Consider the following 21,935-nt stretch of genomic DNA (forward strand, 5'->3'; position numbering starts at 1 on the left):
GTCAGTGCTAATCCGGCGCCGGAGGATTACACTGTAATGGTGCTTTTGGACTCAGACCCGAGGCTTTGACCCAAATCCCACTGGAGCCGGTCCCGGTCTCCGTTCCAGACCGCCTCCGTCCAGAACCTGCACCTCTGAACCTCCGACCCCTCAGGTCACATGGTCGATCTCCTGGTGGGATCTACAGGCTGCAACCCAAACACTGAGTCTCCTCATCTCCAGGTTCCTCAGGTGGTTCCTCACGCTTCTTTCTGCTCCATCTTCTTCTCCGGACGAGGAGCTTCATATCGGCACGTTCTTAAATATCATCCGCCCGAGATCGAGATGTTCCGGATCTTCGGACTTTCCCTCCGTTTGCTCATGCCGTCATCCAGATCAGGAGATCCTCCTGGAACGCAGACGCCGGTCGAGAAACCACAGGAGAACCACAGGAGAACCACAGGAGAACCCCTGTGAGTGTTTCTCTGGCCGGAGGTGTGGAGGCCGGGACCTTCACCTCCATCTGTCTGCTTCTCACCTTCTGCTGACATCAGGAGAATCTGACAAAGATCTTCTATGTGTGGCCGGAGCGCACGCTCCCGTCTTCCTTCTGAGCACCGACCGGAGCTGACCGGGGCCGGGGGCGGAGCCTCGACCCTTCACCTGACCCTGTGATTGGACAGCTGAGCCTGCAAAGGAGCGGGTGTTCAGGGGACGAGGACGGGACCTGGAGTCCAGGAGGACCTGGAGGACCTGGAGGACCTGGAGGACCTGGAGGACCAGGAGGACTAGGAGGACCAGGAGGACCTGGAGGACTAGGAGGACCTGGAGGACTAGGAAGACCAGGAGGACTAGGAGGACCAGGAGGACCAGGAGGACCTGGAGGACCAGGAGGACCAGGGAGCAGATCCATCCTGGTCTCTGAGCTCCTCAGAGGCAGAGGAGGAGCGCAGATCCTCCTCCTCCTTCCCTCGAATTGTCTTTCATTCTCTCCGAGCGGAAGTGTGTGATGGAGGCGCGCACCAGGGCGGCGTGCGCGCTCCCGTGAGGCTCCTCCCCCTGACGCCGGCGCAGCTCCTCCTCCTCCTCCTCGGCCCCGCCCCCTACACACTCGTGCACGCGTGCACACGCACGCCTCCTTTATGATCAGAGGGCTCCATTAAGCTGCCACCTGCGGGCGTCGCGCACGCACGTACGCAACCACGCGCGCGCACGCAAACACACGCACACACCCGCAGTGGCAGTTTTACCTGCAGTGGACGTCGCGCACGTTCCGCGCACGCTCGCGCATGCACCGAGCGGCGGCGCCGAGGGAGGACCGAGAGTCGCTGGAAGCCCGGGAGGATCCGCCGGACACCGGGACCGGGACCGGGACCGGGACCAGAGGGGCCAGGCCCGGCCGGCGGCACCGAGACCGGGACACCCGCTGATGTCGGTCAGTGCGTGCACGCGCGCGTGTCCGTGTGTGTGCGTGTGCCTGTGTGTGTGTGTGCGTGTCGCCAAACGGCGCTGTCAGCAGATTCTCAGCACCGGATCCGCCGCGCTCTCCCGGGATGGACGACCGAACCAGTACCGCCGAGCGCGTGCGCGTGAAGCGGCAGCAGCGTGTGTTTCCGTGCAGGCAGCGGCTGCTCTTTGTCTGAGGACACCAGCAGCCTCTGCACACTCCTCTGGAGACCAGGACCAGGACCGGGACCGGGACCGGGACCGGGACCAGGACCGGGACCGGGGCGGCCTCAGGGCCAGCTCTGGTCCGGGTTCAGTTCTGGGGTCTGGAAGAGGGTGGATGGAGAAGCAGACCTGCTGTGTGTGTGTGTGTGTGTGTGTGTGTGTGTGTGTGTGTGTGTGTTCGAGTCGTCTGTTTCACGCGCACGCACACACACATACACACACGATAAATACACTGCAGTCACACTCTACAACTTGGATACACACTTTACACACACAACATAAACACTATACAGAACACACACTTTGCACACAACACACACACTACATATAAACAACACTTCTTACACACCGTTCACAGTCTATATACACTTTACACACACGCACACACACACACTATACACACTGTGGCAGGTGTGTGTCAGGTGTGAAGCTGTGACCTCAACCTGCTCCAGCATGGACCTCATGTTCTTCTCCAGCTTCTACTTCCACCACGTGAACTTCATGAACTTTCTGAGTGAAACCTTTATACCAGCAGTCAAAAGTTAATGTAAGTGTGTGTGTCTGTGTGTGTGTGTGTGTGTGTCTATGTGTCTGTGTGTGTGTGTCTGTGTGTGTGTGTGTGTGTGTGTCTGTGTGTGTGTGTGTGTGTGTGTGTGTGTGTGTGTGTGTGTGTGTGTCTGGCACGTCCTCTGGGTCTGCGGGCAGGGAGTCGATGGGTTGATGGATCCAGAATGTTGAAGGTGTGAGGAGCTCCTGGCCTGCTCTGTGGGCGCAGGGCTGGAGAAGATGAAGATCAGGGCTGGAGAAGATGAAGATCAGGGCTGGAGAAGATGAAGATCAGGGCTGGAGAAGATGAAGATCAGGGCTGGAGAAGATGAAGATCAGGGCTGGAGATGATGAAGATCAGGGCTGGAGAAGAGCGACGCTCAGCACCAGCGGTCACACCGACGTGGCTCCTCCTGCTTCTCCAAGGCTCTTTGTCCGCCAGCAGATGAAAAGAGGTGAAGATGCGTGTCTTCTTCACTCGTCCTCTGTGACGTCGAAGACCACGTATCGGGGGTCGCTCCCGGGCTCCTGAGCCGGGCCTCCATGCTGAGGAGACGCCTTCCTCGAGGCCAGGTGGTCCATCCTGGAGGCCGAGCTCCTCCTCCCGTCCCTGCCGTCCAGACGCTCCTCAGACCTCCACGGCTTCATCTCTTCCTTCTGGCCGCTCCTACAATGGTGGCGCCGTCCGTCGGGCCCGTAGAAGCTTCCGGACGAGGGTTGGAACCGCTCAGTCTGAGAACTTCTACATCTACACAGAGGAGAGATCAGAGGATGAGGGAACTGGATGTGTGAGGAGGAAGGTTGCAGAGAGGCTTCTAGAGGAGGTTCAGGAGAAGGTGCTGAGGATCCTCAGAGCTTCTCGGCCCGTCGGTCTGTGTTTGCTGATTCTCCTGCTGCGGCCGAGCAGAAGCCCAGGATGGAGGAGGACGCCGTGTCAGAGGAGCTTAGACACACCACGGGGTGAAGCTCCTGACCCAGATGTGACCTGAAGGCTCCTCCATCTCCAGCTGAGGACACTGTCTGGTTTCCATGGAAACAGCTGTCAGGAAAGGACCTCCACATCTTACAACCGACAACCCTCGGTCAGAAGCTCCTGTCCCTCAGAGCAAAGGTCTCACACACACATTCCTTCACTCCTCAGCACCTTCGACACACACACACACACACACACACACACACACAGTGAGGTTACAAATCCAAAGTCCTTGATTTCAGTTTCAAAGCCTGAAGGCTCTCCAGGTTCTCCAGGCGCCGGGTGTGAAGCGTGGAGAGAATCATGGAGGTGTTTAATGTCTCACGTGGAGGAGGTGGAGGCATCTTGATGTGGTTCGCTGAAAGAGTGATGTCATCATCATGGCGATGACGCCCCCCGGCGCCGGTTGCCTATTGGTGGAGACAGGCGTACCTGCTTGGCTGATGTGTCCCTGCTCTTGCCTCCCGCAGCTCGGCCGCCATGTCTAGGGCGACGGTGAAGAAGCTGCACTGGCGCGCCAAGGTACCTCCACCTGACATGGCGCCGCCGCCGCCGCCTCGCCGCGCCGCTGCGCCGCGCCGCTGCGCCTCACTTCCTGTCCGCCCCCGTCCCCAGGTGCAGGAGAGCTTCGTGCCGCTGGGCGGCGGCTCCGGGGAGCTGGGCCTCGCCGTGGGGGGCGGGGCCGACTACGGCGAGTTCCCCTTTGTGACGGTGGCTCCGGGGGGCGGAGCCTCAGTGGGCGACATCATCCTGGAGATCGGAGGCACGCCGGTCCTCGGCATGACGCTGGGCGACGTCAGAGGAGTCCTCAACTCCTGCCCCCATCCAATCAGAATCAAGACGGTGCCGCCAGGTGAGCGGGTCCCACCGCCGTCGGCCGTGCGATTCGGCGGAGCTTGAACTCCTCTGACCTCTGACCTCTGACCTCTGACCTCCGCGTCCCAGGCTCGTCTCTGTGCAAAGACCTCAGGTTGTATCTCAGCAAGTGTTTCACTCCAGGATCCACCGACAGCCACCTGCAGCAGCTCATCAGAGAGAACCTGTACCTGCGCGCTGTTCCCTGTAACACACACACACACACACACACACACACACACACACACACACACACTGTCCAATCACTAAAACACTTCAAACACAAAGGTTTGAACTTTGACCGCATCTGTGAACTCATTCTACTTTACGTGTGTGATTCTTTGTTTCCACCGTGTGTGTGTGTGTGTGTCTTTGTTTCATTCGTTTGTTGTAATGTCCATTTGTTTGTTTGTTTGTGTGTGTGTGTGTGTGTGTGTGGTGACATCATCCGTCCCTCTGTCTCACCTTGCCGTGACGGCGTGTTGACGGCGTGTTGACGGCGTGTTGACGGCGTGTTGACGGCGTGTTGACGGCGTGTTGACGGCGTGTTGATGGCGTGGCCCCTGCAGGTACGACCCGGCAGCCTCGGGACGGTGAGATCTCCGGCGTGGACTACAACTTCGTGTCGATCGAGGAGTTCTTCTCGCTGGAGGAGTCGGGAGCCCTGCTGGAGAGCGGGAAGTTCAAAGGTGCCGCTCCGGGATTCTTCCGATCGACGGGTCGGGGCTCCGGTTCCTTTCGGACGTTCCTCAGACTCTCCGTGTTCCTCCGCCCTCAGGGAACTACTACGGGACGCCGCGGCCCGTCCACATCGGGCCCGAGAGCCCGCCCATCACCTACCAGGAGCACCGCAACCTGCTCCGGAACTTCAGGACCAGGAGCAAGTCTCTGAGCAACCTGGAGAAGGCGGTGGAGGAGGGGGACAACAGCGAGGAGGACAGCGGCCTGTCAGGTGTTCACTCGCTCCTGCTTCTGGTCCTGGTTCTTCTGGTCCTGGTTCTTCTGGTCCTGGTTCTTCTGGTCCTGGTCCTGCTTCCCGGCGGACGCTTCTGAAGCCGAAGCCTCCCGTCGTCGGACCGCAGTCCTCATACGATCTCTCATTCTGCAGCGGGTTCGGCCGTGGCTCCGCCCCCGACGCTGCCTCTCAGCCAATCGTGGGAGTCGGCGGCGGGCGCAGAGAACGGAGGCAGAGGCGCCGGCCGAGGAAGAGGAGGAGGAGGAGGAGGAGGAGGTCCTCTGCCTGAGAACTGGGAGATGGCCTTCAGCGACTCCGGGGAGCCCTACTTCATCGAGTGAGTGGCCGACGGCCTTCGACGGCCCGATTTCTCTCTGGTTCGGTCCGCAGGGTCTCTGGAGGCGCCGACAGGCCGGCCGCGCCGGAGCCCAGAGCAGGAAGTGACATCACTTTGCCGGAGCCAACGGTCTCGACCCGGACCGAGCTCCGCTGAAAACATTACGTTTGACCTCCGGCTGTCTGGACGACGACGATGACGATGACGATGACGATGACGATGAAGGTGTTTCTCCAACAGTCACGTCTCCAAGACGACCAGCTGGCAGGATCCTCGCACGCAAAGCAAAGAAGCCGCTTCCTGTTCAGAGCGTGAGCTGCGGGGGGGCTCCGACACAGACTGCATTTCCATGGCGTTCCAGCCGCTGACCGGGAACGTTCAGGTGGACTAACTGTGTGTGTGTGTGTGTGTGTGTGTGTGTCAGTGCCAGCCTTCACGGAGCAGCCCAGCCAGCTGAAGGGTTACTCCGTGCACACCCGCCTCTCCAAAGGACCCCGAGGCTTCGGCTTCAACATCGTGGGCGGGAGTCGACCCCGAGAGTTCCTGCAGGTCTACAGTGTGACCCCGGGGGGGCCGCCCGCCCTCAGCACAGGTGACACACACACACACACACACACACACACACACACACACACACACACACACACACACAGAGTTAGTCCACCTGAATTATCTGGATTAACAGCTGTATTTTGCGTCACCATGGAAATACAGTCGCGGGCCGAGACCCCCCCGTCCTCCTATCAGCCAATAATCAATGACTGATCAGATTCCCAGACTCCCATGGATTGCCAGGTGTTGGTCACGTGACCATTGGTGTGATCCTTCATCTCTCACTGCTTTGACAGAGAGATTTAAATAAGAAGAGGATTATCTTCCACTCTGCTAATCCTGGACACACACACACACATAGAGAGACACAAAAACACATATACACACAGATAGAGACACAAAAATACGCACACAGACACAATAACAAATGCACACACACACACACACACACACAGGTCCTTAGATCTCCATGGTAACAGAGTTGGACTAGTTGTGGTCCTTCTGTGGTAGAGACGTAGCGTACTGCCCTCTGCTGGATGGGTGGTGGAACTGCACCTACACTGGGACAGAACCAGGGGGCATTTACTGACACATTGTGTGTGTGTGTGTGTGTGTGTGTGTGTGTGGCCAGCGGACATCCTGGTGTACATCAATGACAGCTGCGTCCTGGGCCGCTCCCACAAGGAGGTGGTGGAGCTGCTGAAGGCGGTGCCGATGGGCCAGAGCGTGGACGTGGTCCTGCGGAGGGGCTACCCCATGCTGTACAACCCCGACGGCTGCCCCAAGCAGAGCCTGCACCCGGTCAGGACCCGCCCGACCCGTCCGCTCAATGCTCATATGTTGTGACGGCATGAATAATCCGGGTCCGACCCGGATCTCGGCCCGTCTCCACGACGACGCGGCCCGAAGCCCCTCTGGCGCCCCCCGGTGGCCGATCTCACTGTGTTTGTTTTCTGACCCGCTGTGAACCCCGACAGCCGCCGGCCCCCGAGAAGCCCGGCCTCAGCCGCAGCCCCGGCCAGCAGACCTTCAGCCGCACGGCCGACGGCAGCGGCGGCACGCCAGGTGGGTCCCTGCAGACGCTCCCTGCAGACGCTCCCTGCAGACGCTCCCTGCAGACGCTCCTGCAGACACTCTCAGACTGTTGGGACCAGTCCTGGTCTCCAGACTGGTCCCGGTGTCCAAACCAGTCCTTGTCAGGTCCTAGTCTCCAGACACGTCCTCATTCTAAAAGCAGTCCTGGTCTCCAGACCAGGTGTGCTTTTGACCAGAACACCTCAAAATGTGTTGTCGGGTCAAATAATGAGTCAGAAGTGAGACAGATTTTACCGGCAGTCATTAGTAAGAACACATGGAGTTCTTCTGAATGTATGGATGAATGATATATGGATGTTCTCAGACTAACCCCCCCCCCCGATGAACGCACTCCTGTGCAGGGCCCGCCCAAGCCCCGCCTCCGCGCCCGGCCCAGCCAATGACGAACGGGCTGACGGGCCCGCCCACGCCCACCTCTGCCGACCCCGCCCCGCCCCCGGAGAAGACGGCGGCCAATCACAGCGACTCTGATGGGGGCGTGTCCGGCGCAGGGACGAGGAGGTGGGCGGCGCGTTATCTTTAGCATTTCAGCGGCAACAGCGGGATCCCGAGGCGGCGCGCGTGACATCACGTGTCCTCTGCTCGCAGGTCTTCTCTGATTGGCTACGGCGGCAGCAGCACGCTCCCCGCCCTCCGCCATCAGAGCTCCAAGTCCTCGGAGAGCGACCTGTCGTGCTCCACCCTCCCCCTCTCCAAGCTGCCCCTCCCCCCGCCCCGCGACATCACGCCGCCGCCCGGCGCCCCGGTGCAGCGCCCCCCCGTGCCGCAGACCTCGCCGGCCCCGCCGCCCCCCCGCGACCTCCGACCCTGCGGCTTCGACGGCTGCCCGGCCAATCGCCACGCGGGGCCCCCCCCCGCCCCCAGGGGGACCCTGACGCTCCCCCTGGGGGCGGGGTCGCCCCCGGCGTCAGCGGGGGAGCTGGTGCCGGTGGCCCTGGGGCGCAGCGAGGGGGGGGGGCTGGGCTTCAGCATCACGGCGGGGGGGGCGGGGGGGCAGCTGGCGGTGGTCCAGAGGGTCTGGGACCGCCGGCAGTGCCCCGCCCTGCAGCCCGGGGACGCCGTGGTCAAGATCAACGGCGCCGACGTCCAGAGCCTGGGCTTCTCGCAGGTCACATCGAGTGTGTGTGTGTGTGTGTGTGTGTGTGTGTGTGTGTGTGTGTGTGTGTGTGTGTGTGTGTGTGTGTCTTGTTGGTGACGCCTTGTGCCCGTGCAGGTGCAGCGGGTGCTGCAGGATCACACCAAGCAGGGCGAGGTGGTTCTGCTGGTCCATAGACGAGGTAGGACCCGGGTCGGGGAGGAGCGTGCACGTGGCGCGCCGGCCATCAGGTCACGCGTGTCTTCCTCCCACAGGCCCCGCCCCCTCCCCCGTGGTCACGCCCAACCTCTTCAAGACCCCTCCCTCGCCGCTCGCTCCGGCCCCCGCCAAGCCGCCTTCTCCGTCCCCGAGTGCCTTGTCTGCGGGCCCCCCCCCCCCTGAGCCGGGCCGGCGGGGCCCCCGAGACCCCCCAGGAGGAGCGCCTCCCGCCGGGACCCCCCCAAGGTAAGCCGGCCCCCGGAGAGCCCCCCCCATCCTCGCCGGTCTCACAGCTGCCCCCCCCCCCCGCAGGCGCCCCCCCAGCTCAGACCCCCAACGGGCCCCCGCCCCCCCCCCCTCGTCCAGAGCACCAGCTTCCTGGACTCTGTCCCCGTGACCCTGACCCTGGAGCCCCGGGACCTCCAGGGGACGGAGGACCGGCCAGGGGGGGCCCCTCCCGCCAGAGGGCCCGACCCGGGGAGCGTCGCCAGGGGCGACCGGGGGGCCCGGACGGTGGAGGTGGAGCTGCGGCGCCGGCCCGGCGAAGGATTCGGATTCGTCATCGCCTCCCAGGAGGCGGGAGGAGGAGGTGAGTGACGCTTCGGCCGCCTGCCGCAGAGGTCAGAGGTCGTGAGCCGGACACCTGAGGGTGCGTGCATGAGGGTCCGTGCGTGCATGTGTGTGTGTGACAGTGTGCGTGTGTGTGTGTGCATTAGGGTGTTTTTCTGTGTGTATATGTGTGTGTGTGTGTGTGTGTGTGTGTGCCCCCTTTGAAAGGGGTAAATGTTCCAGACATTCCCAGTAGCTGATGGGGGGGCAGAAGAGGAGAGGAGGGGGCGGTCCAGGGGGTTCCAGGCTTGTTTTCATTGGCTGTCTGTCCATCCTGTCCCAGAGGGGCGGAGTCAGTCACCTCTGTCAGTGGGTCGGGAGGCGGGGCTTAACCTGGAGGGGCAGCTGTCAATCACCCAAGCCTCCACACGGAACCAGGACATTCCATCGAATTCATTTTGCCTGAACCAACATGGAGACGGATGAAGATGATGGAGGTGGAGATAATGAAGGTGGTGTGAATGATGATGAAGAAGATGGAAGCAGTGAGGATGACGAGGGCGGAGATGTAGAAGAGTCTATTTCAAGCTTCTTGTCTCCTCGCAGGTTAATATTTAATCCTCCGTCTGCAGGAGGACTCCCACCAAAGTTGCCTCCATCTTGAATGAGGTGGCAGCTTCATTTGTCTGGGACAGGCTGGGCTCTCCAGGCTGGGCTCTCCAGGCTGCAGATGAAGTCCACCAGGACGCTGGGTCCTGCTTCCCGCCTCCGCCGTCCTTTGACCGTGATGTCCGGATGTCGCCGTGGTAACGTGTGTGTGTGTGTGTGTCCGCAGCCCCCTCCCTGATGTCTCACCGGTTCGTGACGGTGCGCCGCGGCAGCCCGGCGGCCCGTTCCGGACACGTCCAGCCCGGGGACCGGCTGGACGCCGTGGACGGACGGGCAGCGGCAGCCATGACACACCGGGACCTCACCAACATCCTGAGGAGGGCCGGGACAACCATCAGCCTCAGGGTCATACATCGTACGACACACACGTACACACACACACACACACACACACACACACACCCCACCACCATCAGCCTCAGGTTGTCATCCCCCCCACAGAAGGAGCTGACCTGGACTTGGACCCTCAAGCCATGAAGGGATGGAGTGGAAGGTCAAAGGTCAGGGTTCGTCTACCATCTTGGTTCAGTCTTCATCCTCATCATCCTCACTGCATCAGCAGTAAGACCTGTCCTCGCTCTGTGTGTGTGTGTGTGTGTGTGTGTGTGTGTGTGTGTGTGTGTGTGTGTGTGTGTGTGTGTGTCAGGAGGACTCCAGGTTCTACAGCGTGGACCTGGACCGAGGTCCCACAGGTTTCGGGTTCTCCCTGCGGGGGGGCAGTGAGTACAACATGGGTCTGTATGTGCTGGGGCTCATGGAGGGGGGGCCGGCCCAGCGCAGCAGCAGGATGCAGGTACACACACACACACTCATGCTCACACGCACTCCTATACAAACTCACACACGCACGTGTGTGACGGCACAGCGCTCCCCCAGGTGTCGGACCAGCTGGTGGAGATCAACGGCAGCAGCGCGGCAGGAATGACCCACAGCCAGGCTGTGGAGCACATCCGCCGGGGGGGGGGGCGCATCCACCTGGTCCTCAAGAAGGGCGACGGATACGTGCCCGACTACGGTGAGCGGGGGGTCACGACCTCCGGGTCAGGATTGGCCAATCACAACAGAGTTGATGCTTCATGGCTGACTTTCTCCTCCTCCCTCCTGCTGAACCTCCTTGCATCTCCTGCCAGTGGAGCTGTCCAGCCTGTCTCTCTGCATGACAAACTCCAGGCAGGGAGAACCTTGTTTCTACGTCATCGGACGAACCGACGCCTCGCGGTGGGTGGAGACCTCCGCCTTCTCTACCTACCCACCCTTCCACCCTTCCACCCCATCCTTCCATCTGATCATGTCCTCTCATGCTCCAGAGGAATCTCACCTCATCTATCACAGCCATCATGACGAGAGGAAAATACCATCATCCGATATTGTATTGATTTCCGATCGGCTTCCTGGAGAGGAGCTGATCAGATCATTCGGAACGACCGTTTTCATTGAATCCGCCATAAAGCGCTGGTCCTGTCCTCCACCGTCCCCCATCTGACCTCCACCTGTCGTCCATCCGTCCTCCATCTTCTGTGTCTGATGACCTTAGTGTGGGTCTCCATGGACACTCGGGGGTTAATGAGTTCATGTCTCCAAACAGAGGAGAAGACAGGAAGAGAAAATGACAGAAGAGCGATAGAGAGAGGAGGAGGAGGTGAATAAAAGGAGGAAACATTAGAATAACCAGGAGAAAGGTCCACTCATGGAGCTGCAGCTGAACATCTCCTGTCATCTCCCAGGCCCTGAGGAACCAGCCTCCTCCTCCTCCTGCTGCTGCTGCTGCTGCCGCTGCTGCTCACACACTGAGGAGCAGGACATCACCACGGCCACCGGGACCTCCACCTCCATCGGCCTGCAGACGAGGAACCATACGAGGAACGGGAGGGGGAGCGGCCCCGGACCCGGACCTGGACCTGGACTCGGACCTGGACCGGGACCCGTCGGAGCGGGAAGAAAACAGAGGAAGACAGAGGAAGAGGATGAGAGAGGAAGCAAGGAGAAAGAGAAGGAAGCATGAGAAGCAGAGCAGTGGAGAAGAAGAAGAGGAGCAGAAGACTGAGAGCCTCCAGCAGGAGCAGAGGAGGAGGCGTCCAGGGGGAGGAGCTACACCCCAGGGGGAGGAGCTCCAGGGGCAGGGGCGGGGTCAGGACACCTCGGCTCCTCACAGGTCAGCCAATCAGCAACCGGCTCCTCAGAGGTCAGCCAATCAGCCGCCGGCGTCTCCACCCTGGGCTGGAAGGAGGAGTCTGATTGGAGGCGGGGCCTGTTTGCCCTGAGGGGGCGGGTCCTGGAGGGCGACCTCTCGCTCTGATTGGCCACTTATTTTTTCCTACAATCCGTGGCTTCGTACAAGGGCTTTTTCGTACAAGGGCCTCTTATTGGTCAACGTTTGCTCTGACTGCTCTTGATTGGTGGCCGACTCTGTAGGGGGCGGGGCTTAGGCCCGCTCGACGAGCCTCATCTTTGACCTCCATTTTTGAAAGTGTCATCGGCGTCCTGGAAACATATGCAAAGCCCACGGCTCGCCGCTCGCCGCCTGCTGGACGCCACCACACCGCCATCTCCCCAGCATGAAGGAATGATTTCTTATTTTTATAAACTTCTCACACAAACATGGAGACCGCCATGTTTTTCTGAGTCTTTATGACGATGTAACAGAGCCATACACACACACACACACATGCACGCACGCACAATTTGCATCCTGTTGGCTATCGATGAGTGACATCGCTATGACGACCCAGCCCGTTTCCTATTGCAACAGCCGCGGCGGATCTAAACCAACATGGACGTGTAAACAGACGTCGCTGCGTCGACCTGTAAACGCGATGGCGTAACGGCGGCTTAGCGTCACCGCTCATTTCCAAAGCTTTGACCTGTCAAGTTGCAGCAAAAGCGATAACAGAGTAACCGCTGCGTAGCGACAGTGTTCCAGGCTCAGTTGCGGCCGGAGGGCGATAAGGCTCCGAGGGTGAAGCGCTTCCTCGCTTAGGTCCCTCATCCTGCTGCGGGCGCGTCGCCGCCATCCTTGCCATGGTTTACAGGCCGCGTGGCGACGTGATGTCACCGTCGATGTTTACGTGTCCATGAAAACAAGTGCCTCATTTACTCAGCCTCCGCCCGGAACGCTGGCGCTGAGGACGCAGGCAGACACACGCCACTTCCTGTCACACACCCCCACGCAATGTAACGTCACACCCACTTCCTGTGTGACTCGCTTGCGATACACTGAGGCGTCTGCCCGGAGCCTGATGATGTCACGTTTGAAGCGCCGCAGATTCGCCGTGGGACACCCGTTGGTCAGCGGACGACTGCGCCGCCGCCCGCTTCAGAACCTACGGTGGCCTGCGGCGATCTGGCCGCCTGTTCATTTGATGAGGGCGGAGCGTACCGAGGCCCCGCCGGAGCTTCAGGTAGTCGCTCGGCGAAGAGGGCGGAGCTTTAACATGTGACCGCTGGTCCGTACGGCGTTTTTAGTGCCAAAACTGACCCGTGTCCCTTCTGGGCTCCTGTAGATGCAATGTGGCGGCTCAGCCGGAGAAGCCCCGCCCCCTGTAGATACAAAGGGCTGTTTGGAAGCTAGCCAAGCGCTAACCCTTAGCTCCAGGTGATTCTACCTGACAGAACCTTTAACGTTTGAGGTTTGGATGCCTGAATCCTGTCAAACCAATAAACCCTTTAAAACTTCAAAGATGGCCGCGAAGTCTCACTGCGTCCTCACCGGGGTTCCCTCTGCAGGGGGCCTCGCAAAGATGGCCGACAGGCTGAGCGACATTGAAAGAAGCCATTCTTTTTATTTCACTTAGACTGACGGGAGGACGTCGGGACAATCAGAGGCAGGACGCCGGCCCCTGTAGGAGATCGGGGTTCACCACGCTGCTCTGCAGGGGCAGGTCCACGCAGAAGTCGGCGGGCGGAGCCTGCGGCCGCTGGCGGGGAGGCCGGCCCTCCCTCTGAGGGATGGGCAGCTCCGAGTGGTGGGCCGGGAGCGGCGGCACGAAGAAGTACGGGTGGAGGAGGGCCTGCGGGGGGGACGGGAATCAGTCGTCGATCACGAATACTGTCGGGGAGCTCGGGCGTGTGTGCGGGCGTGTCGATCGGATCGCTGATTACCCGCCGAGGCCGATCGGAGAATCAATCGATCGCTACGGATGGACGATCTCACGGAAATGTGTTACCGATAGGAAGAACGGCGCTGCCGCGTTTCTCAATAACCGACAGGTAATCAATGATCCGAGCCACCTCATCGCCCCCTAGAGAGCCCCGTCCTGCCTGACCTGCTGGGCGGAGCAGCGGCGTTTGGACGGGTAAACCAGGAAGCCGTCCAGCAGCTGCAGGGCCTGGGGGGGCGCGTCCGGGACCATCTCCTCCAGAGGGATGGCCGGGGTCTCTTTGAAGGTGATCTTGTTGTAATCTGGTAACTCCACCATCTCCTGGAGAGACAGAGCCATGACGTCACCAATCTGCTGCGCCGCCTCCTGTGCGTGCTCACGTGCGTGTGCGTGGAGACGCTCCTACAGGCCAGGTCTCCGGGGTCGGCGTCCCGAGGACACGCAGGACGCAGCACAACTGCTCGATGTCGTTCTCCCCCGGGAACAGAGGAGACCAGTTCAGGAGCTCACCGAAGATACATCCCACCGCCCTGAGGCACACATACACACACACACACACACACACACACACACACACACACACACACACACACGCACAGGAAGTCTGTGAGAGCCTTCCTCTCCAGACAGGAAGTGTGTGACCAGTCGCATGTCCTCTGGTATGTATTCTCACCACAGGTCCACTCCCTCATCGTACTTCCTGGCACCATACAGCAGCTCAGGAGCTCTGTACCATCTGCGCACACACACACACACACACACACACACACACACACACACACACACACACAGGGACTCGTCGGTGACGGTGTCATTCAGGTGTGTGAGGCTGAGGGTTGAGCTACCTGGTGGCCACCTGGTGGCTGTACAGACGCTCCTCCTCCTCGCTGAAGAGTCGGGCCAGACCGAAGTCTGCGATCTTCAGGTGTCCCGAGGAGCTGATGAGAAGGTTTGCAGGCTTCAGGTCCTGCACGCAGGAGGACACGTGGGTGTCAGTCTGGAGGAACCTACCGGGCGTTCATCGTCACGGGAACAGAGCGGCCGTGCTTTTATTCTGAAAGGACAGCCGCTGAGCACAGCGCTTTCTTCTCACCCGGTGCATGATGTTGTTTTGATGCAGGAAGGCCACGCCCTTCAGCAGCATCATCATGTAACCTTTGACCTGGGCGGGGGTCAGCGGGCGCCGAGAGTTCCTGATGACCTCCGAGAGGTCGGAGAGCATGAAGTCGAACACCAGGACGAAACCCGTCCCATGAGGAAACACGTCCTTCAGCCGCACCACCTGAGGGGAAGGGGCGGCGGTCAGCCCGGCGCCGGCCTTCGACCGTCACATGGGGCTCCGCCTACTCACATGCTGGTTGTCCTCGATCTCCTGCAGGGCCTTGATCTCCCTCACGGCTTGGTTGGGGATGCCGTCCTCCAGACGCCGCAGCGCCACCTTCTTCAGCGCCACCGTCTCCCCCGTCTGTCAGACAGAGCGACCTTTCACCTTCGGCACGTCTTCTGATTCCGTCCCCCTCTGGCCGGAGCACACCTGGGCGCCACTTCAGGCCCAACAGGCCAGAGACCTGTCCACTGTCGGCCACGCACACACTAACCCTAACCCTAACCGACGTGTGACCTCAAACCCAGGGTCAGAGGTCACACTTTGGGGTCTTAACCTAAGGCTCATAGCATAGACTGGAACAGTGGGCATGGCTAGTTCAGCCAGTGGATGTGGCTAGTTGAATAGTGTATGTGGCTAGTTGGGTTGTGCGTGTGGCTAGTTGGGTAGTGGATGTGGGTGCTTTGGGAAATGGGCGTGGCTAGTTGGGTCATGATTGTGGCTCGTTGGGTTGTGGATGTGTCTAGTTGGCTCGTGGAGGTGGCTAGTTTGGTCGTGGACGTGGCTAGTTGGGTAGCAGACATGGCTAATTGGGTAGTAGATGTGGCTAATTGGGTAGTAGATGTGGCTAATTGGGTAGTAGACGTGGCTAGTTGGGTAGCAGACATGGCTAATTGGGTAGTAGATGTGGCTAATTGGGTAGTAGATGTGGCTAATTGGGTAGTAGACGTGGCTAGTTGGGCAGCAGACATGGCTAATTGGGTAGTAGATGTGGCTAATTGGGTAGTAGATGTGGCTAGTTGGGTAGCGGATGTGGCTAATTTAGTCGTGGACTTGGCTAATTGGGTAGTAGATGTGGCTAGTGCGGGCAGTGGGTGTGGCGAGTCAGGGACCGATATTCTACAGCAGTGATGGGTGATACCACTTCTCTATAACAGTGATTCAATGCAGATTATGTTTTTCCACATGTAATCAACCACTTTTTTTTCTTTCCCAATCAAATGTGAACGTTAGAGATGAATCGTGTGACTAATCGCGTTCCTTTAATGGTTCAAATCTCAGCAATCTTCGTCTTCCTCTTGCGGCTTTTCCCTTCAGGTGTCGCCACAGCGAGTCAACCTTCTCCATCTCACCCTATTCTCTGGATCCTCCTCTCTCACACCAACTACCTTCATATCTTCTCGCACGACGTCCATAAATCTTCTCTCTGGTCTTCCTCCAGACCTCTTGCCTGGCAGCTCCAATTCCAGCATCCATCTACCAATATATTCTCTATCCCTCCTCTGTCCATGACCCAACCATCTCAGTCTGGCTTCTCTGACCTTCTCTCCAAAACATCTAACATGTGCTGTTCCTCTGATAGACTCATTCCTGATCCTCTCCATCCTGGTCACTCCCAAAGAGAACCTCAACATCTTCATCTCTGCAACCTCTAGTTCTGCCTGCTGAAATCTCAGAAATAAGCGCAGAATATGACCAGTGAATATGACCAGTGAATATGACCAGTGCGTCGCTAGGCTACTGCTTGGCTTCTGGTCACGTGACACGAATGGACTAGTCCACCTCCGTGTTGGGGGGGTGCGCGCTCTCCTTAAAGGTTCGGAGGGGACCCTTTTTAGTTGCCATGTGATAATTAGGATCGATACTTTATTCCAGTGGTCGCTACGTCAAATGACTAATAAGAGAGCATCGGCACTCATCTCCCGTGGACCGATGGTGTCCGAGTATCGGTCGGACGCGTCCGGTCACCTCGACGTGTTTGGCCTTGAAGACGATGCCGTGGGCGCCCTCTCCGATCCGGCCCAGCAAGCTGTAGTGCTCCATGTCCGGCGCGGAGCGGAGCGGTGGGAGGCGGCGAGCTGGAAGTGACGGACGGACGGACGAGGAGCGAGTGGGACCGGAGTTTACTGACCGGACTGGAACGACGGCTCCGAGACCCGGAGCAGCTCGCCGGACGCCGGGTTGCCTTGGTAACCGGCTGGCGGTCCTAAGCGGGACGCTTTGACAAGACGGGGTGAGGCGGAGCGCGGTTACATGTCCTCACAGCCCCGGTGTTCCGACGATAGGAACCGGTGTTTTCCCGTCGTAGACCGCGGAGGAGGAGCGCTGTCGGGCCGCCATCTCTGTTTACACCGACATCTTTGTTTACACCGCCTGCTCACCCGCCTCCCGATGTGCGGGCGGCGGATCTGCGCTCTGCTGCCCCCTAGCGGCCTGGAGGACCCATAGCAATAACAGTCAAAATCAGAAAAGCTTATTTGTCCCCGAGGAGCAATGGGGTGCGCATAAAATAAAAAATACTAAAAAGAGAATAATGATATAAATAATAATAATAAAAAGAATAGAATAATATTAAAAGTCTCAGTCAGCCAAGTCGTGATGGGGAATTGAGGAGCTGCGACCAGAGGGGGGGCACTCGAAATCTGCAAGGATCATTTTGGCCATCACGCCTGGCCTCTGCGGAAAGAAAGAAACAAAAAAAAAACATTAAATGTAACATATCTTTCTTTTCTTGTTCCGATTGTAAGCAGTAACCACAATAGACGCTTAGGGCTCTTATTGTGAAACCCTAAGAGAGGGCGGAAGTGTGGCATGCTGTGGGTTTGGAAAATTGACGGAGCGACGGACTTGAACAGGAATAAAAAGACGGGATCGTTACCCCGGAGAGCTCTGGAGTCTTCGCTTTAATTGTTTTGTGGATTCATTGAATCAGGCCACTTCCCCCAATAACTCGGCTACATAAATATAGATTATATTTATGCTGCTTTTCGTTTTCTAGCGTCTTATTTTACGAAGGGAAGCGGTATGGTGGAAACCTGTACTTTATTCCTCATGAATTCCATGGTTTTGTGCGCTTCCCTATCTGTTATATCTAAGCATTAACTGTGTCTTAATGATTTCGATCACAGAGGTTGTTTTTTTTCACAGAAGCGGTGCTTAAAACACGCCGAGGAGCAGAAAGAATTGATGGGACTGTTTTGCAGACTTTTATTCTGGTAACCGGAATTCCCCCGTTCACTTCCGTATCCGGTAAAGCGCGGTGTGTGCACGAGTCTCCGGTTCGCTCCTCGTTACGGGATTTGCGTTTCCGTTCTGACCCAGAAACGTGGCACCTCACGGCGCCTGACATCCGGCGATCCGGGGGACTCATCCGAAGCTGCGGCGGAAGTCTGAGCTTCCAACGCGGAAGTGAGCGGGCGGCGATGTCTCCGCCGGCTAATGCTAATGCTAACGCTAACGCACCGGGTGGGCTGGACGAGAAGGTGCTGGAGTACGAGAAGTTCGTGGACGAAGTTCTGAGGAGAGACCTGCAGTAAGAGCCGCACGGTGTGACCGTGAGATTTCCTGGCAGGGCCCGCAGACCGAGCTGTTCCCGGGGCTGCGGGCCGACCCGCTTCCACGCGTGATTCCGGTTCTTCTGATCAACTCTGGGGCTTTTTCTCTTCCTCCTGAACCAACAGGAAGGTGCTGCAGCAGAGAGACGCCGTGTATGAGAAGATCTCCCAGTATCTCCAGCTGAAGAACACTGTGCAGAGCTTGCAGGTGCGCGCGCACACACACACACACACGTGTTAGTTGTCGTTTCGATTAACAAATATATATATACAGCAAACCTGTTTTGCCCTGAAACAAATCTGCTATGTCCCTATTAAATCAGAAATAAAATACTTGAGTATTTTCCTTTCTAAGGACCAAAAGTTAAATCGGTTCACGATCATAGAAGCTAAACTCAATGAAAGTAAAGTTAATTTAAATATATGGCACAAAAGGGATTTGTCAATATTAGGCCGGATATATTTGACCAAAATGGCATGTTTACCTAGATGTACTGTATATACTCAATGTTTTCTACTGCTATTCCAACTCAACATATAAAATTTATTAACTTAATAAATTTTCTTATAAGAGTTCATGAAGTTGCGTAACGCACTACATCGACAATTTGTATTCCTGACCAAAATTAAAATTGTCCCTGACGCACCAAACCAAACAACCACTATCACTCCAGGGAATCTCAATTCTGGACAGAAAATGCAGCAACTCCTTTATTAGAAAATGTTTTACAGAAAACGTATTCCCTGGACATCAAAACCAAAATAATATTTTAAATAAATTTGATAAGGAATTGATTGCCACGCTGCAAACTATGTATCTGACTCTACCCATACCCCCCCAAGGCAACAGAGACCCACTTCAAAATTATGAATGACATCTACCCATCTAAGGAATTATTGAGATTATGCTTTAAGTATAGTAAGATAGTATTTGTACATTTTGTGAAGACAACTTTGAAACCACAGACCATATATTTTTCTCGTGCGAAAACGTACAAGGCTTCCGAGTTAAAACTCAAAAATGGATTACAGACGAATTTCCATCGTCACCAATTTCCTTCTCAAGCGATGACATAACATTTGGTTTACTTTTAAGCAACAAAAGAGAGGAACTCAATGTCAATGTTATTTTAGGCCTGGCCCAGTTCTTCATACACAAAAACAATGCAAAAGTGTTCCTACTATATAACGTTCTTTATCAATGATTTTGAATCGTATAAAAAAATCCCTGAAGCTTATGGAAAAATCCCAAAACCAAAAAATACACGATTTGATTTCTGAGATTCCTTGTGAACCACCAATTTAAATACATATTATAATCCCCTTGCAATTTATTTATGTTTTTTTTTTTAAATTAATTAATGTATTTTCTTATGCACGTATACTCATACACACAAATGTTAAACACATGTTTCCAAGATAGTTACTTCTTGCTGCCTTCAGGTTCAGTTTGCTGTTAGCCCATTTCCTTTTATGAATGAGAAATGTTCCCAAAAGCAACACAAGTTGTACGAAAGAAACAAAAGTCTTTTCCTTCATAACAAAGAAGAATGTCCTTATCCTGCAGCTGCAGCCAGAATGCACTTCTGTCGAAAAAGGCTCATACATTTGTCCAGAATAGTTGTGAGTACAAGCAAAAGTAATATAAATGTAAAATAGATTCTTCATGTATTCCACAGGAATCACAGGAGTCATCAATATCAATTCTGAATAGTTCTAATGTTTTTTTGTTGGGTATATTTTGCAGTTTCTAAGATACTTCCTTGATTTTATTGTTTAGATAGAATTTATTACTACTACTATTCAAATTTAAATCCTTATGTAAAGAAGACCAAAAAACCGTAGCCAAAGGAACAGTTTTACCTACCAAAAGAGTCCTAATGTATTTATTGGAACATTTGTCCTTTGTAACACCTACCCTTCCCACAAAGATCTTGTTCAGAATTGATGCTCTGCTGCAGAGCCTATGAGCAGTTGCAAAACACTTCTTGGGATAGCCTTACAGATTGTATCCTATTCTTTCGGTGGAACATTTCTTGGTGTTACTGCCAAGTGACAAGGGCGAACTTGGCGAGTGTGATGATGTCATGGTGATGTCACCACATCCGCAGGAAGCAGAGTCCCAGCAGCTGAAGACAGAGGTGGATCTAGGCTGCAACTTCTACGTGCAGGCTGAAGTGTAAGTCACTGGCCAGTAACACACACACACACTCTTCAGGATATCTCCCAGATGTGCAGATGGTGGTTCCAAACCCAATTCAACGACTAGAAAGAGCAGATGCGTATGACTGAGTATCCGTCCGCTCATCCGATCTATAATCAATACCTCCCTGTCTCGTCCCCCCGGCAGGCCGGACTCCTCCCGGATCTTCGTGCTGGTGGGTTTCGGGTTCTTCGTGGAGATGACGCACAAGGAGGCTCTGGGTTTCATCGAGAAGAAGACGAGTCAGCTGACGGCGTCAGTATCTAGAAGAACCCGTTGTCTCTGCGTAGCAAGCGCTTTGAATGCAGAAGACCACGCGACGAGTTCAGACCTCCAGCAAGGCTCCACGCGAGCTGTTGACGAGAGGCCCGAGCTAATGCTAACGCTAACGTGGCCTGTGTTTCAGGTCCAGCGAGCAGCTGACCAGGGACGCGGCCAAGATCAAAGCTAACATCCGTATGGTGCTGGAGGTCAGTGACAACACTTCCTGTTAACATCTCCTCACACCTCCGCTGAGCCAGATGTTCATGAAGACAACATTGTACTTTATTGATCTCATTGGGGGAAAGTAGTGTTTCTGTGCTGTGACCTTCTCAATGAAGGTCAGCTATCCATTGACCTTTGACCCTGGATGAACCTCTCGGCTGCTGTCTTCTTGTGTCTTGCAGGGTCTCAGGGAGCTGCAAGGGCTCAGTGACGCCCCCGACAGCCAGAGAGACATCTTCTAGATGTCCCGATGATGAAAGGGGGACAGCCTGGGACCGGGACCAGGAGAGGGACCGGAACCCGGTCTTCATCATCATCATCATCTCTGGAGCACAGGGTGGGCCCCTTGTCTTAGGCGAGCAGGATGTGCTTCAGGTGGATCCAGATCTTCAAGGGTTAGGACGGGTTTGCTTCGCGAGCACAAACCCAGGCAGCGGAGGTAACCCCCCGCCCTTCGTCCACCTTCTCCGCTCCCCCACTTGGGTGCTTCTATCTGGCTTGGCCTGGCCTGCATCCCCACCAACTGAGAGACAAATAAAACTCAACCCAGATAAGGTGCAGATGTTTCGCTCCAGGGACCTTCAGCGGAACAGCCCGGAAACGTTCTCATGACACCGGAGCCCAAAAGACACGTGACTTGATTGACAGAAGTACGTGCTGCCCGGCGGCCGGTCGGGTCCCAGGGACCTCGTCCTGTATGTTGTGGAGATCAGGTCTGCATTTGGAGACCAGTCACCAGGAAGGTTCACGCTGATGAAGATCCAGGACTTTGCTCTATGTCGGAGCTCCGATGTTTGGAGGAACCAGAGAAACAGCTGAAGAATGCAAAGCTATTTTTATGTTGAAAAGATTCCTCGCAATAAAGACGGGGCACAAATGTGTTGTTGTAATTCCTGGAAGATAAAAGCTCCGGAAGGATCCTGATGCAGATCTGCTCCATGCAGAAGTTCAAACTCGGTCATCCTTGGAACCGGACATTCCCGGCTCGAGTCCCGGTTCCCCCGAGCCTGTCGGA

The 21,935-nt window shown here is 56.5% G+C and overlaps 3 protein-coding genes across 4 annotated transcripts in view; 2 read left to right on the forward strand and 1 right to left on the reverse strand.

The window, feature by feature from the left end:
- The first annotated feature begins 1,240 nt into the window (after positions 1-1,240).
- On the forward strand, positions 1,241-13,151 carry LOC147214610 (membrane-associated guanylate kinase, WW and PDZ domain-containing protein 1-like). Its single transcript, XM_086142085.1, is given in 24 exon segments — positions 1,241-1,414; positions 3,640-3,691; positions 3,785-4,022; positions 4,115-4,231; positions 4,594-4,713; positions 4,803-4,976; positions 5,133-5,316; positions 5,557-5,627; positions 5,741-5,908; positions 6,500-6,669; positions 6,846-6,933; positions 7,305-7,464; positions 7,552-8,071; positions 8,177-8,240; positions 8,314-8,426; positions 8,428-8,503; positions 8,570-8,604; positions 8,606-8,846; positions 9,642-9,830; positions 9,917-9,975; positions 10,122-10,268; positions 10,352-10,490; positions 10,606-10,693; positions 11,200-13,151. Coding segments are annotated over 23 exon segments (3,210 nt in total). The 5' UTR covers positions 1,241-1,414; positions 3,640-3,649; the 3' UTR covers positions 11,207-13,151.
- A 78-nt stretch (positions 13,152-13,229) lies between these two features.
- On the reverse strand, positions 13,230-17,055 carry cdk20 (cyclin dependent kinase 20). Of its 2 annotated transcripts, XM_086142094.1 has the most exons (8): positions 16,646-17,055; positions 14,924-15,037; positions 14,666-14,854; positions 14,418-14,539; positions 14,246-14,308; positions 13,979-14,102; positions 13,738-13,893; positions 13,230-13,482 (listed from the first exon to the last, which is right to left on the reverse strand). In XM_086142094.1, exons 1-8 carry the CDS (start codon positions 16,718-16,720, stop codon positions 13,291-13,293), a joined length of 1,035 nt encoding a protein of 344 aa, XP_085998220.1. In that variant the 5' UTR covers positions 16,721-17,055; the 3' UTR covers positions 13,230-13,290. The 2 variants fall into 2 exon arrangements, with proteins under 2 accessions (XP_085998220.1, XP_085998221.1); XM_086142095.1 differs by lacking the exon at positions 14,246-14,308.
- A 22-nt stretch (positions 17,056-17,077) lies between these two features.
- Positions 17,078-21,935, forward strand: part of uxt (ubiquitously-expressed, prefoldin-like chaperone) — a 5,628-nt gene continuing 770 nt past the window's right edge. The window contains exons 1-6 of the mRNA XM_086142096.1: positions 17,078-18,209; positions 18,358-18,439; positions 20,343-20,410; positions 20,582-20,689; positions 20,841-20,904; positions 21,103-21,935. The exon at positions 21,103-21,935 is cut by the window's right edge and continues 770 nt beyond it. Of these exons, the coding sequence (XP_085998222.1) occupies positions 18,100-18,209; positions 18,358-18,439; positions 20,343-20,410; positions 20,582-20,689; positions 20,841-20,904; positions 21,103-21,162 (492 nt within the window). The 5' untranslated portion in view covers positions 17,078-18,099 and the 3' untranslated portion in view covers positions 21,163-21,935. The remainder of the gene's footprint in view (positions 18,210-18,357; positions 18,440-20,342; positions 20,411-20,581; positions 20,690-20,840; positions 20,905-21,102) is intronic.

The sequence above is a fragment of the Fistularia commersonii genome, chromosome 34, assembly GCF_037954325.1.
Source record: "Fistularia commersonii isolate RoL2024-O1a breed Wild chromosome 34, RoL_Fcom_v1.0, whole genome shotgun sequence".
NCBI lineage: Eukaryota > Metazoa > Chordata > Actinopteri > Syngnathiformes > Fistulariidae > Fistularia > Fistularia commersonii.

What these genes read in the sequence shown, in the direction of transcription:
- cdk20 (XM_086142094.1), bottom strand. Translation starts at nt 16,720, where the DNA reads ATGGAGCACTACAGCTTGCTGGGCCGGATCGGAGAGGGCGCCCACGGC. An exon ending in AGCCACCAGGTGGCCACCAG is followed by an intron (nt 14,309 to 14,417) that starts GTAGCTCAACCC and finishes GTGTGTGCGCAG; the next exon opens with ATGGTACAGAGCTCCTGAGC. An exon ending in GATGAGGGAGTGGACCTGTG is followed by an intron (nt 14,103 to 14,245) that starts GTGAGAATACAT and finishes TGTGTGCCTCAG; the next exon opens with GGCGGTGGGATGTATCTTCG.